At 52.9% G+C, this 12858-nt stretch overlaps 1 protein-coding gene across 4 annotated transcripts in view; it reads right to left on the bottom strand.

Moving 5' to 3' along the window:
• Window positions 1-1107: 1107 nt before the first annotated feature.
• LOC140468508 (NACHT, LRR and PYD domains-containing protein 6-like) overlaps window positions 1108-12858 on the bottom strand; it is a 37131-nt gene continuing 25380 nt past the window's right edge. For 2 of the 4 annotated variants that reach the window (XM_072564586.1, XM_072564587.1), the window contains 2 exons: window positions 7260-7427; window positions 1108-1687 (listed from right to left, as the gene is read on the bottom strand). In XM_072564586.1, coding sequence (XP_072420687.1) covers window positions 1519-1687; window positions 7260-7427 — 337 coding nt within the window. In that variant the 3' untranslated portion in view covers window positions 1108-1518. The other 2 variants (XM_072564588.1, XM_072564589.1) reach the window with 2 other exon arrangements.

Here is a 12858-nt window from a genome sequence, read left to right as displayed (position 1 = left end):
CTCATATACTCACACACAGTCACACACACACTCATACACACACACACAACAGTCACACTCACAACACATACACATTCACTTATACACTCACACAGACACACACATACACACATAGACACACATAGACACACAACACACACACACACACACTTACACACACAGACACACACTCATACACAGACACACACTCATACACACACACACTCACACATTGTCACACACACACACATACACTCACACACACACTCATACACTCACACAGTCACACACACACACTCATACACATACACTCACACACAGTCACACACTCATACACACTCATACACAGACACACAGTCACATACACAGTCACACACGGTCTCACACACACTCTCACAGACACTCACTCATACACTCGCACACAGTCACACACACACATACACACAGTCACACTCTTACACTGACACACACACTCACACAGTCACACTCACAGTCTCACACACACACACACACAACACACACACACTCACTCATACACTCACACACAGTCACACACACATACACACAGTCACACTCTTACACTCACCCATGCACTCACAGACACAGTCACACTCACACACAACACACGCACACTCACACATACACTCACATACAGTCACACACACACAGACACACACTCATACACACACAACACACACACTCATACACTTACACTCACACACAGATACACACTCATACACAGACACACGCAGACACACAACATACACACACTCATACATACAATCACACATTCACACAAACACACACACACTCATACACTCACACTGTCACAATCATACACTCAAACACTCACACACACACTCACACATAAAACGCAGTCACACACACACAAAACACACAACACACATAAAACACACACAACACACTCTCACACAACACACACACACACACTCACACACTCAGCCCTCTCCTCTGAACCAGATTCCCCCCAACCCCAGCCCTCCTGTGTCTGCTGATCCTGTCATTCCTCCCTCACCTGGACCAAGTCATTCCCTGTGAAAGAATTTAACTTACAGTTCTGATTTTTCTTCAGCCTGACTGGTTGTAAATTCACAGAGCCACCCAAAGTTCAGAGCAACCTTTCATTGCAATAGCTGTCACTCAAACAGAAAGATTAATTTCTTTTTCCAAGTCCTGGAAGGCTGAGCAAATCTCCAAATCGCAGGTGTCCCAACAGCTCGAAACTTCTCACCCCCCCTGAAACGTGGATCCAGCGGGGAGGGGTGGAAATTCGGCCCTCTGGCTGGGCTGTTCGCCAAGTTAGGAACAGGGCACGCGACAAATTCTGCACGAAACTCGGGGCTGGGTGTAACACGGTCTCACCTGGCATCTTTTGGCTTCACTCGTTTTCCCAAAGCTCCGAGTAAAACTTTTATTTTAAAAAAGCAGCCCCCAGTTCCTCGTTCTAAGTTCTAACCCAACGACTAAAGCGACAAGGCACGTTCCAGCACACGTACAAGGTGAGTGTCCGTTTGTGGTTCAGCGAGCTTCGTTCCTGTCATCGGTTGATTTATGGTCATTGTCAGTTTGGAAGCAGTGTTTAAACCCCCCACTCATTATCGAGGTACGCACTTGCACGCAGAGTCCAGGTCTGTTCAAGGACTGAAGGAAGTGCAATCCATTTGCACTGAATCTATTCCGCTGTAGTCTGCAAGACAGCAGGAAATACCCAACACTGGTTAGCTGTCCCAACAGGAAACATTTAAAGAGTTGGGGAGGGGGGGGGATTATTTCTTTCAGGGTTAAACACTAACTCCAGGGCCGAGGACACACAGTGGTCCACCCCAGGCTTCTGAGCTGTGTCTCCAGACAGTGGAACGGGAGAATTTACCTGGCCCTCAAGGAGTGGGTAAAGAGCGGATTGGATTGTGTTCACACAGATTGAGAACTGGATTAGTTAGTGCTGGAAGAGCACAGCAGTTCAGGCAGCATCCAACCAGCAGCGAAATCGACGTTTCGGGCAAAAGCCCTTCATCAGGAATAAAGGCAGTGAGCCTGAAGGGTGGAGAGATAAGCTAGAGGAGGGTGGGGGTGGGGAGAGAGTAGACAATGGGTGAGTGGGGGAGGAGATGAAGGTGATAGGTCAGGGAGGAGAGGGTGGAGTGGATAGGTGGAAAAGGAGATAGGCAGGTAGGACAAGTCATGGGGACAGTGCTGAGCTGGAAGTTTGGAACAAGGGTGAGGTGGGGGAAGGGGAAATGAGGAAACTGTTGAAGTCCACATTGATGCCCTGGGGTTGAAGTGTTCCGAGGCGGAAGATGAGGCGTTCTTCCTCCAGGCGTCTGGTGGTGAGGGAGCGGCGGTGAAGGAGGCCCAGGACCTCCGTGTCCTCGGCAGAGTGGGAGGGGGGAGTTGAAATGTTGGGCCACGGGGCGGTGTGGTTGATTGGTGCGGGTGTCTCGGAGATGTTCCCTAAAGCGCTCCGCTAGGAGGCGCCCAGTCTCCCCAACGTAGAGGAGACCGCATCGGGAGCAACGGACACAATAAATGATATTGGTGGATGTGCAGGTGAAACTTTGACTGAGTCTGTCTACAGATCCGTGGTGTGGTAACGCACTGACGGACACCGGAAGTGAGGAGACAACAAGTGGGTTGAGTGATTTTCCAAAGAACAGATGGTCTGTGTTAAAATGCTGAAAAAACGCGTTGCTGGAAAAGCGCGGCAAGGTCAGGCCGCATCCGAGGAGCAGGAGGATCGACGTTTCGGGAATTCCTGAAGGAAGGGGCTCATGCCCGAAACGTCGATTCTCCCGCTCCTCGGACGCTGCCTGACCTCGCTGCGCTTTTCCGGCAACGCATTTTTTCAGCTCAGATCCCCAGCATCTGCGGTCCTCGCTTTCTCCTGGTTGTGCTGTTCGTAATCCGTCTCCGAGCTGGGGCCCGCAGTAGGAGCTGAGCGCAGAACACAGGCTGACAGAGTGCCATGATAGTGTCCCAGAGCCAGGAGACCTGGGTCCAAGCCCCACCTGCCTCAGAGATGTGTCATAAGGTCTGGGAAGAGGCAAACCTCAAAGACTGAGGGAATGGTGCACTGTCGGAGGGGACAAGCTTTCAAAAGGGAATTAAACCATTTCCACATCTTGCCTGTGGAAGCAAGTTAAAGGGGCCCACGATAAGGAGTCAGACCTCTCACGGTTTCTACCCCAAAACTGGATAAACAGCAAAGCTGCAGTTAGTTGTAATGTGTCTATTTTAACGCGGACGTGTCAAGGTGAGGAACTTGGGAGCGTGGGTCAGTACTTGGAGCTACGATGTTGTGGCCGAAACAGAGACTTGGATATCACAGGAGCAGGAATGGCTGTTGGGTGTTTTCCAGGGTTTAGACGGGGAATTGGGGAGGTGAGGGGGGGAGGTTGGGAGGTCACAGATGATGGTGTCACATCTGCAGAAAAGGGAGGTCCCCAAGGAGGGTTGATCGACTGAGTCGCTATGGGCGGGAAATCAGAAACAGGAAAGGAGCAGCCGCTTGACTGGGGGGGGGGGGTTTCTATCGGGCCCCCAGGTCACAAGAGAGACACGGAGGAACACATTGGGAGGCAGGGTTTGGAGAGGTCAAAGGGGGTGGCGCTGGAAAAGCACAGCAGGTCAGGCAGCATCCGAGGGGCAGGAGAGTCAACGTTTCAGGGCTTCCTGACGAAGGGATCGTGCCTGAAATATCAACTCCTCTGCTCCTCGGATGCTGCCTGGCCCACTGCGCTTTTCCAGCGCCACCCTTTTCGACTCTGACCTTCACTCTCTCCGAGACTTTGGGAAGATGCGGGTTGTTGTCATGGCTGACTTCAACTTGCCGAATCGATTCATACAGTCAGAGAGACGTACAGCACGGGAAACAGACCCTTCGGCCCAACCCGTCCATGGTGTCCCAGATATCCCAACCCAATCTAGTCCCAGTTAGAGTCAGAGAGATGTACAGCAGGGAAACAGACCCTTCGGCCCAACCCGTCCATGGTGTCCCAGATATCCCAACCCAATCTAGTCCCAGTTAGAGTCAGAGAGATGTACAGCAGGGAAACAGACCCTTCGGCCCAACCCGTCCATGGTGTCCCAGATATCCCAACCCAATCTAGTCCCAGTTAGAGTCAGAGAGATGTACAGCAGGGAAACAGACCCTTCGGCCCAACCCGTCCATGCTGACCCAGATATCCTAACCTAATCTAGTCCCATTTGCCAGCACTTGGCCCATCTCCCTCTAAACCCTTCCTATTCATGTCCCCATCCACCTTTTCAATGCTGTCATTGTACCAGCCCCCACCACTTCCTCTGGCAGCTCATTCCAGACACGTACCACCCTCTGGGTGAAAAAGTTACCCCTTAGGTCCCTTTCCCCCCTCACCCTAAACCTATGCCCCTCTAGTTCTGGACTCCCCCACCCCAGGGGGAAAAGACTTTGCCTATTTACCCTATCCATGTCCCTCATGATTTTATAAACCTCTATAAGGTCACCCCTCAGCCTCCGACGCTCCAGGGAAAACAGCCCCAGCCTGTTCAGCCTCTCCCTGTAGCTCAGACCCTCCAACCCTGGCAACATCCTTGTAAATCTTTTCTGAACCCTTTCAAGTTTCACAACATCTTTCCGATAGGAAGGAGACCAGAATTACACACAATATTCCAACAGTGGCCTAACCAATGTCCTGTACAGCCGCAACATGACCCCCCAACTCCTGTACTCAATACTCTGACCAATAAAGGAAAGCATACCAAACGCTGCCTTCACTATCCTATCGACCTGTGACCCCAGTTTCAAGGAGCTATGAACCTGCACTCCAAGGTCTCTTTGTTCAGCCACACACCCTCGGACCTTACCATTAAGTGTGTAAGTTGGAACCTCCTCAGTGCAAGTAGTTTGGATGGAGCAGTATTTGTCAGGTGTGTCCAGGAAGGATTCCTGACTCAAAATGTAGATAGGCCGACTAGAGGGGAGGCCATATTGGATTTGGTGCTTGGCAACGAACCAGGTCAGGTGTCAGATCTCTCGGTGGGGAGAGCATTTCGGTGATGGTGACCTCCCTGACCTTTACTGTACTCATGGAGAGGGATAGGAGCAGACGGTGTGGGAAAGGGGGTATAACTGGGGGAGGGGGAACTACAATACTATGAGGCAGGAACTGTGGAGCACAAAATTGGGAGCAAATGTTCTCAGGGAAATATATGACAGAAAAGTGGAGGCTGCTTTGGGAAGCACTTGCTGATAGCGCTGGATGGGGTTTGTGCCACTGAGGCAAGGAAGGGATAGCAGGGTGAAGGGACCCTGGGTGACAAGAGACGTGGAACGTCTAGTCAAGAGGAAGAAGGAAGCTTACTGAAGATTGTGGAGGCGAGGATCAGGCAGGACTCCAGAGGGTTACAAGGTCGTCAGGATGGACTGAAGAATAGACTCAGGAGAGTCAGAAGGGGGCATGAGAAAGCTTTAGCGACTAGCATTAGGGAAGACCCCCATGAGTTCTCTATTAACGTGAGGAACGAGAGGATGGACAGAGAGAGAGGGTAGGGGCCGATCGGGGATACTGGAGTCCGAGGAGGTAGGGGAGGTCCTTAATGAATACTCTGCTTCAGTGTCCACGAGTGAGAGGGACCGTCTTGTTTGGGAGGACAGCGTGAAACAGGCTGACGCGCTCAAACACACCGGTGTTAAAACACCGAGGTTGTGCTGGTACGTTAGAAAAACACGAGGATAGATATTCCCAAGGTTACTCCGGGAGGGAAGGGATCGCTGCACCTTTTGACGATGATCTTTGTGTCCTCTCGAACAGTATCAGGTGATTGGAGAGTGGCCAGTATTATTCCCTCGTTCAAGAAAGGGAATAGGGATAACCCCTGGGAATTATAGACCAGTCAGTCTTACCTCGGTGGTGGGCAAGTTAGAGACAGGATTTATAATTACATGGAAAAGCTTGGTTCGAGATGGCCAGGATGGCTTTGTGAAGGGCCTCACAAACCCCTTACTCTATTCATTGAGGACGTGACCCAACGCATTGACCAGTGGGCGTGGGGTAATCGGATTTTAGCAAGGTGTTTGATCAGGTTCCCCATGGTAAGCTCATTCAGAAAGTAAGGAGGCACGGGACACAGGGACATTTGGCTGTCGGGGGGGGTTACAGAGCTGGCTGCCCCACAGAAGACAGAGGGTGGTGGGAGATGGAAAGTATTCAGCCTGGGGCTCGGTGACCAGCGGTGTTCCACAGGGATCTGGCCTGGGACCTCGGCTTTTTCTGACGTTTAGGAATGACAGGATGAGGAGGTGGAAGGGTGGGTTCGTGAGTTTGCCAATGACATTGGCATTGGATAGGCATACGAAGGATAGTGGGCGAGTGTCGGTTAGGTGGGCTCGGATCGGCGCAACCTCGAGGGCCGAAGGGCCTGTGCTGCGCTGTATGTTCTATGACACAAAGGTCGGCGGGGTTGTGGAGAGTGTGGTTGTTCAGAAGACGTCGAGTGGGGTCAGAGGTTCAGACCCACGAGGTCATGCCGCGTGCACTGGTTAGTCCACACTTGGAATATTGCGTTCAGTTCCGGTCACCTCATTCCAGGAGGGAGGTGGGAGCCTTTAGAGAGGGGTGCGGAGGAGATTTACCAGGGTGCTGCCTGGCCTGGAGGGTGCGTCTGATGGGGAAAGGTCGAGGGAGCGAGGGCTTTGCTCATGTGAAGAAGGATGAGAGGTGACTCAATAGAGGTGTACGATGATGACGAGAGACATGGATAGCGTGAATACTCGGAGACTTTTCCCCAGGGTGGGAATCCCATCACAGACAGGCTATAATTTGAAGGTGATTGGTGGGCGGGGGGGGTGGGGAAGGTTTGAGGGAGATGTCAGAGGGAGGTTCTTTACACAGAGAGTGCTGGGTGCGTGGGTGGAACGCACTGTCAGCGGTGACAGTAAAGTCAGAGGCATTAGGGACACTTAAGCGACTCTTGGGTAGGCACATGGCAGATAGTACAATGAAGGGTCTGGAGGTCAGTCTGATCTCAGAGGGGGATGAAAGGTCAGCACCGCATCAAGGGCCGAAGGGCCCGAACTGTTCGAGGTTCGATTGTCTAGAACTGCTCTCCCAGTCAAAAGAACTGGAAAAAAGCTCAGCGCAACGTTTATCCCCCGTCTGGAATCTTGCTGTGCTGCGTGAGGCGATTCACTGGGAGGTAATAAAGTGACCTGTTTTGATCAAGGTGAAGGAAGTAAGGGGAAGATTAAACACAGCCCCAACCTCCAACGCAGGAGGACTTACCCGATCGTCTGGAGGGAAGGGTGTCTCCGGGTCAGCGTCGAAAGAGCAAGAACAGACTGGTCAGTGAGCAAATTGTCGGACAAGTTCACCTTTGTCAGCGCCGCGTTTGTGGCAGGAGCTACAGCGAGGTCTTCGATATGCGCGTCTGTAATCCCATTCGCCTCCAGCCTGCGTGGATTCGAAAGATTCGGAGACAAGGACAGATGAGCCAGCGGTGTTTACAGCGGCCGTACGGGCAGAGCAACGGTGCAAGGGCGAGATGGCAGGAGAATAGTCTCAGAATTAAACACAGTCGAATGTTTTACCTCCCCCACGCTCTCGCCCTTTCTGTTGGTAACTCCACAGCTTCAATCAGACAGCTTGACCGAGTCGGTTCAACCGTTCCTGACCCAAGTACTTGCTGTTACTCAAATTGTCGCCGGCAAGACGTGAATTACCTCAGACCAGATCTGGGTAAGAACCGAGAGGTTCGGAGTATTTTAGGGGACTCTTTTGCATTCGGAATGCGTAGCCTGAACACGTAGACGAGGTACAACTCCTTCAGAAAGTACTTGGATATACTTTACAACCGGGAAAATTACAAACCGAAAGCTTTTGGGGGGGGGGAGGTGGCGAGGTGTCTGTTTGTAGGTTGGTATGGAGGCGATGACAGATCTACGATTCTGTGACACCGAGTAGAGGTCACAGGGGTTTGGTTGTCTCTAAGCTGCACTGCCCCCCCCCACCAACCTCCCCCTTACTCCAAGGGTCGGCGTGCTGACCCCATTCAGTTCCAGTTTTTCCAGTGATTACTGCACACGGATCCGAGAGATCAGCACAGCGGCTGGAGAAATGAGAAGGAATACAGGCTGGGAATACTGTGTCGCCTCAGTCCCCTCCTGGCTCTCCCAAGCCGAACCACCATCTCAAAGACCCAACTGGTTGGAGGGTCCGAGCTACAGGGAGAGGCTGAACAGGCTGGGGCTGTTTTCCCCGGAGCGTCGGAGGCTGAGGGGTGACCTTATAGAGGTTTATAAAATCATGAGGGACATGGATAGGGTAAATAGACAAGGTCTTTTCCCCCTGGGGTGGGGGAGTCCAGAACTAGAGGGGCATAGGTTTAGGGTGAGAGGGGAAAGGGAACTAAGGGGCAACTTTTTCACCCAGAGGGTGGTACGTGTCTGGAATGAGCTGCCAGAGGAAGTGGGTGGGGGCTGGTACAATGACAGCATTGAAAAGGTGGATGGGGACATGAATAGGAAGGGTTTAGAGGGAGATGGGCCAAGTGCTGGCTAATGGGACTAGATTAGGTTAGGATATCTGGGTCAGCATGGACGGGTTGGGCCGAAGGGTCTGTTTCCGTGCTGTACGTCTCGATGACTCGAAGTGAGGAAGGTGATTTATCAACACCTTCCAAACTTGGGATATGTACAACCAGGACAGGGGGGGAACGGCATCAGCTACGAATTCCTCTCGAAGCCACTCGCCGTCTTGACTCGGAAGGGGAGTCCGAGGTGAGGAAGCGTGGCGCTGGGAAAAGGGCTCAGCTCGTTGGGCCGCATCCGAGGAGCGGGAGGGTCAACGTTCCGGACAGGACCTTCCTTCAGAGTCCGGATGGAGGGTTGCCTGCTCACCTCGGACTCTCCAGCGTCTGCAGCCTTCCCCTGTTTCCCTGGAGGTCGATCAGCGTTCCTACACTGCTGCTGGGCCAAAAAAAAAACCAGGAACGCCACTCCATAACATCGCTCCTGGTCTATGGAAGCAAAATGGGCGACAGTACGATGGGCGACAAAATGGGGTGGACGTTTCTCAGTGGTTAGCACCACAGCCCCTCAGTACCAGGGACCTGGGTTCGATCCCACCCTCGGGGGGAGACTGTCCGTGTGGAGTTTGCACGGATAGATTAGATTAGATTACAGTGTGGAAACAGGCCCTTTGGCCCAACAAGTCCATACCGACCCGCCGAAGCGCAACCCACCCATACCACTACATTTACCCCTTCCCTAACACTACGGGCAATTTCCCATGGCCAATTCACCCTGACCTGCACATCTTTGGACTGTGGGAGGAAACCGGAGAACCCGGAGGAATCCCATGCAGACACTGGGAGAATGTGCAAACTCCACACAGACCGTCGCCTGAGGTGGGAATTGAACCCGGGTCTCTGGCGCTGTGAGGCAGCAGGGCTAACCACTGTGCCACCGTGCTGCCCACCGCTCCCACGTTCTCCCCCCCTGTGACTGTGTGGGTTTCCTCTGGGTGCTCCGGCTTCCTCCCACAATCCCAAGATATTCAGATTAGGATGGATTGGCCATGGGGAATTGTCCCATAGTGCCCAGGGATGTACAGGTTAGGGTGGGATTGGCCATGGGGAAATTGTCCCATAGTGCCCAGGGATGTGCAGGTTAGGGTGGGATTGGCCATGGGAAATTGTCCCATAGTGCCCAGGGATGTGCAGGTTAGGGTGGGATTGGCCATGGGGAATTGTCCCATAGTGCCCAGGGATGTGCAGGTTAGGGTGGATTGGCCATGGGGAATTGTCCCATAGTGCCCAGAGATGTACAGGTTAGGGTGGGATTGGCCATGGGAAATTGTCCCATAGTGCCCCAGGGATGTGCAGGTTAGGGTGGGATTGGCCATGGGAAATTGTCCCATAGTGCCCAGGGATGTGCAGGTTAGGGTGGATTGGTCATGGGGAATTGTCCCATAGTGTCCAGGGATGTGCAGGTTAGGGTGGATTGGCCATGGGAAATTGTCCCATAGTGCCCAGGGATGTGCAGGTTAGGGTGGATTGGCCATGGGAAATTGTCCCATAGTGCCCAGGGATGTGCAGGTTAGGGTGGATTGGCCATGGGAAATTGTCCCATAGTGCACAGGGATGTGCTGGTTAGGGTGGATTGGCCATGGGGAATTGTCCCATAGTGCCCAGGGATGTACAGGTTAGGGTGGGATTGGCCATGGGAAATTGTCCCATAGTGCACAGGGATGTGCAGGTTAGGGTGGATTGGCCATGGGAAATTGTCCCATAGTGCCCAGGGATGTGCAGGTTAGGGTGGATTGGCCATGGGAAATTGTCCCATAGTGCCCAGGGATGTGCAGGTTAGGGTGGATTGGCCATGGGAAATTGTCCCATAGTGCCCAGGGATGTACAGGTTACAGTGGGTTGGCCATGGGAAATAGTCCCATAGTGCCCAGGGATGTGCAGGTTAGGGTGGATTGGCCATGGGAAATTGTCCCATAGTGTCCAGGGATGTACAGGTTAGGGTGGATTGGCCATGGGAAATTGTCCCATTGTGCCCAGGGATGTGCAGTTTAGGTGGATTGGCCATGGGAAATTGTCCCATAGTGCCCAGGGATGTGCAGGTTAGGGTGGATTGGCCATGGGAAATTGTCCCATAGTGCCCAGGGATGTGCAGGTTAGGGTGGATTGCCATGGGAAATTATCCCATAGTGTCCGGGGATGTACAGGTTAGGGTGGATTGGCCATGGGAAATTGTCCCATAGTGTCCCAGGGATGTGCAGTTTAGGTGGATTGGCCATGGGAAATTGTCCCATAGTGTGCAGGGATGTGCAGGTTAGGGTGGATTGGCCATGGGAAATTGTCCCATAGTGCCCAGGGATGTGCAGGTTAGGGTGGATTGGCCATGGGAAATTGTCCCATAGTGTCCCAGGGATGTGCAGTTTAGGTGGATTGGCCATGGGAAATTGTCCCATAGTGCCCAGGGACGTGCAGATTAGGGTGGATTGGCCATGCGAAATTTTCCCATAGTGCCCAGGGATGTGCAGGTTAGGGTGGGTTGGTCATGGGAAATTGTCCCGTAGTGTCCCGGGATGTGCAGGTTAGGGTGGATTGGCCGTGGGAAATTGTCCCATAGTGTCCAGGGATGTGCAGGTCAGGGTGGATTGGCCGTGGGAAATTGTCCCATAGTGCCCAGGGATGTGCAGGTTAGGGTGGATTGGCCATGGGAAAGTGTCCCATAGTGCCCAGGGATGTGTAGGTTAGGGTGGATTGGCCATGGGAAAGTGTCCTATAGTGCCCAGGGACATGCAGATTAGGGAGTATTGGCCATGGGAAATTGTCCCATAGTGCCCAGGGATGTGTAGGTTAGGGTGGATTGGCCATGGGAAATTGTCCCATAGTGCCCAGGGATGTGCAGGTTAGGGTGGATTGGCCATGGGAAAGTGTCCCATAGTGCCCAGGGATGTGCAGGTTAGGGTGGATTGGCCATGGGAAATTGTCCCATAGTGTCCAGGGATGTACAGGTTAGTGTGGATTGACCATGGGAAATTGTCCCATAATGTCCCGGGATGTGCAGGTTAGGGTGGATTGGCCATAAGGAATTATCCCATAGTGTCCAGGGATGTGCAGGTTAGGGTGGATTGGCCATGGGAAATTGTCCCATAGTGTCCAGGGATGTGCAGGTTAGGGTGGATTGGCCATGGGAAATTGTCCCATAGTGCCCAGGGATGTACAGGTTACAGTGGGTTGGCCATGGGAAATAGTCCCATAGTGCCCAGGGATGTGCAGGTTAGGGTGGATTGGCCATGGGAAATTGTCCCATAGTGTCCAGGGATGTACAGGTTAGGGTGGATTGGCCATGGGAAATTGTCCCATAGTGCCCAGGGATGTGCAGTTTAGGTGGGTTGGCCATGGGAAATTGTCCCATAGTGCCCAGGGATGTGCAGGTTAGGGTGGATTGGCCATGGGGAAATTGTCCCATAGTATCCGGGGATGTACAGGTTAGGGTGGATTGGCCATGGGAAATTGTCCCATAGTGTCCCAGGGATGTGCAGTTTAGGTGGATTGGCCATGGGAAATTGTCCCATAGTGTGCAGGGATGTGCAGGTTAGGGTGGATTGGCCATGGGAAATTGTCCCATAGTGCCCAGGGATGTGCAGGTTAGGGTGGATTGGCCATGGGAAATTGTCCCATAGTGTCCCAGGGATGTGCAGTTTAGGTGGATTGGCCATGGGAAATTGTCCCATAGTGCCCAGGGACGTGCAGATTAGGGTGGATTGGCCATGCGAAATTTTCCCATAGTGCCCAGGGATGTGCAGGTTAGGGTGGGTTGGCCATGGGAAATTGTCCCGTAGTGTCCCGGGATGTGCAGGTTAGGGTGGATTGGCCATGGGAAATTGTCCCATAGTGCCCAGGGACGTGCAGATTAGGGTGGATTGGCCATGGGAAATTGTCCCATAGTGTCCAGGGATGTGCAGGTTAGGGTGGATTGGCCGTGGGAAATTGTCCCATAGTGCCCAGGGATGTGCAGGTTAGGGTGGATTGGCCATGGGAAAGTGTCCCATAGTGCCCAGGGATGTGCAGGTTAGGGTGGATTAGCCATGGGAAATTGTCCCATAGTGTCCAGGGATGTGCAGGTTAGGGTGGATTGGCCATGAGGAATTATCCCATAGTGTCCAGGGATGTGCAGGTTAGGGTGGATTGGCCATGGGAAATTGTCCCATAGCGTCCAGGGATGTGCAGGTTAGGGTGGATTGGCCATGGGAAATTGTCCCATAGTGCCCAGGGATGTGCAGGTTAGGGTGGATTAGCCATGGGAAATTGTCCCATAGTGTCCAGGGATGTGCAGGTAAGGGTGGATTGGCAATGGGGAATTGTCCC

The sequence above is a fragment of the Chiloscyllium punctatum genome, chromosome 47 (genome assembly GCF_047496795.1).
Source record: "Chiloscyllium punctatum isolate Juve2018m chromosome 47, sChiPun1.3, whole genome shotgun sequence".
Classification (NCBI taxonomy): domain Eukaryota; kingdom Metazoa; phylum Chordata; class Chondrichthyes; order Orectolobiformes; family Hemiscylliidae; genus Chiloscyllium; species Chiloscyllium punctatum.
This window is presented reverse-complemented; position numbering and strand designations above follow the sequence as displayed.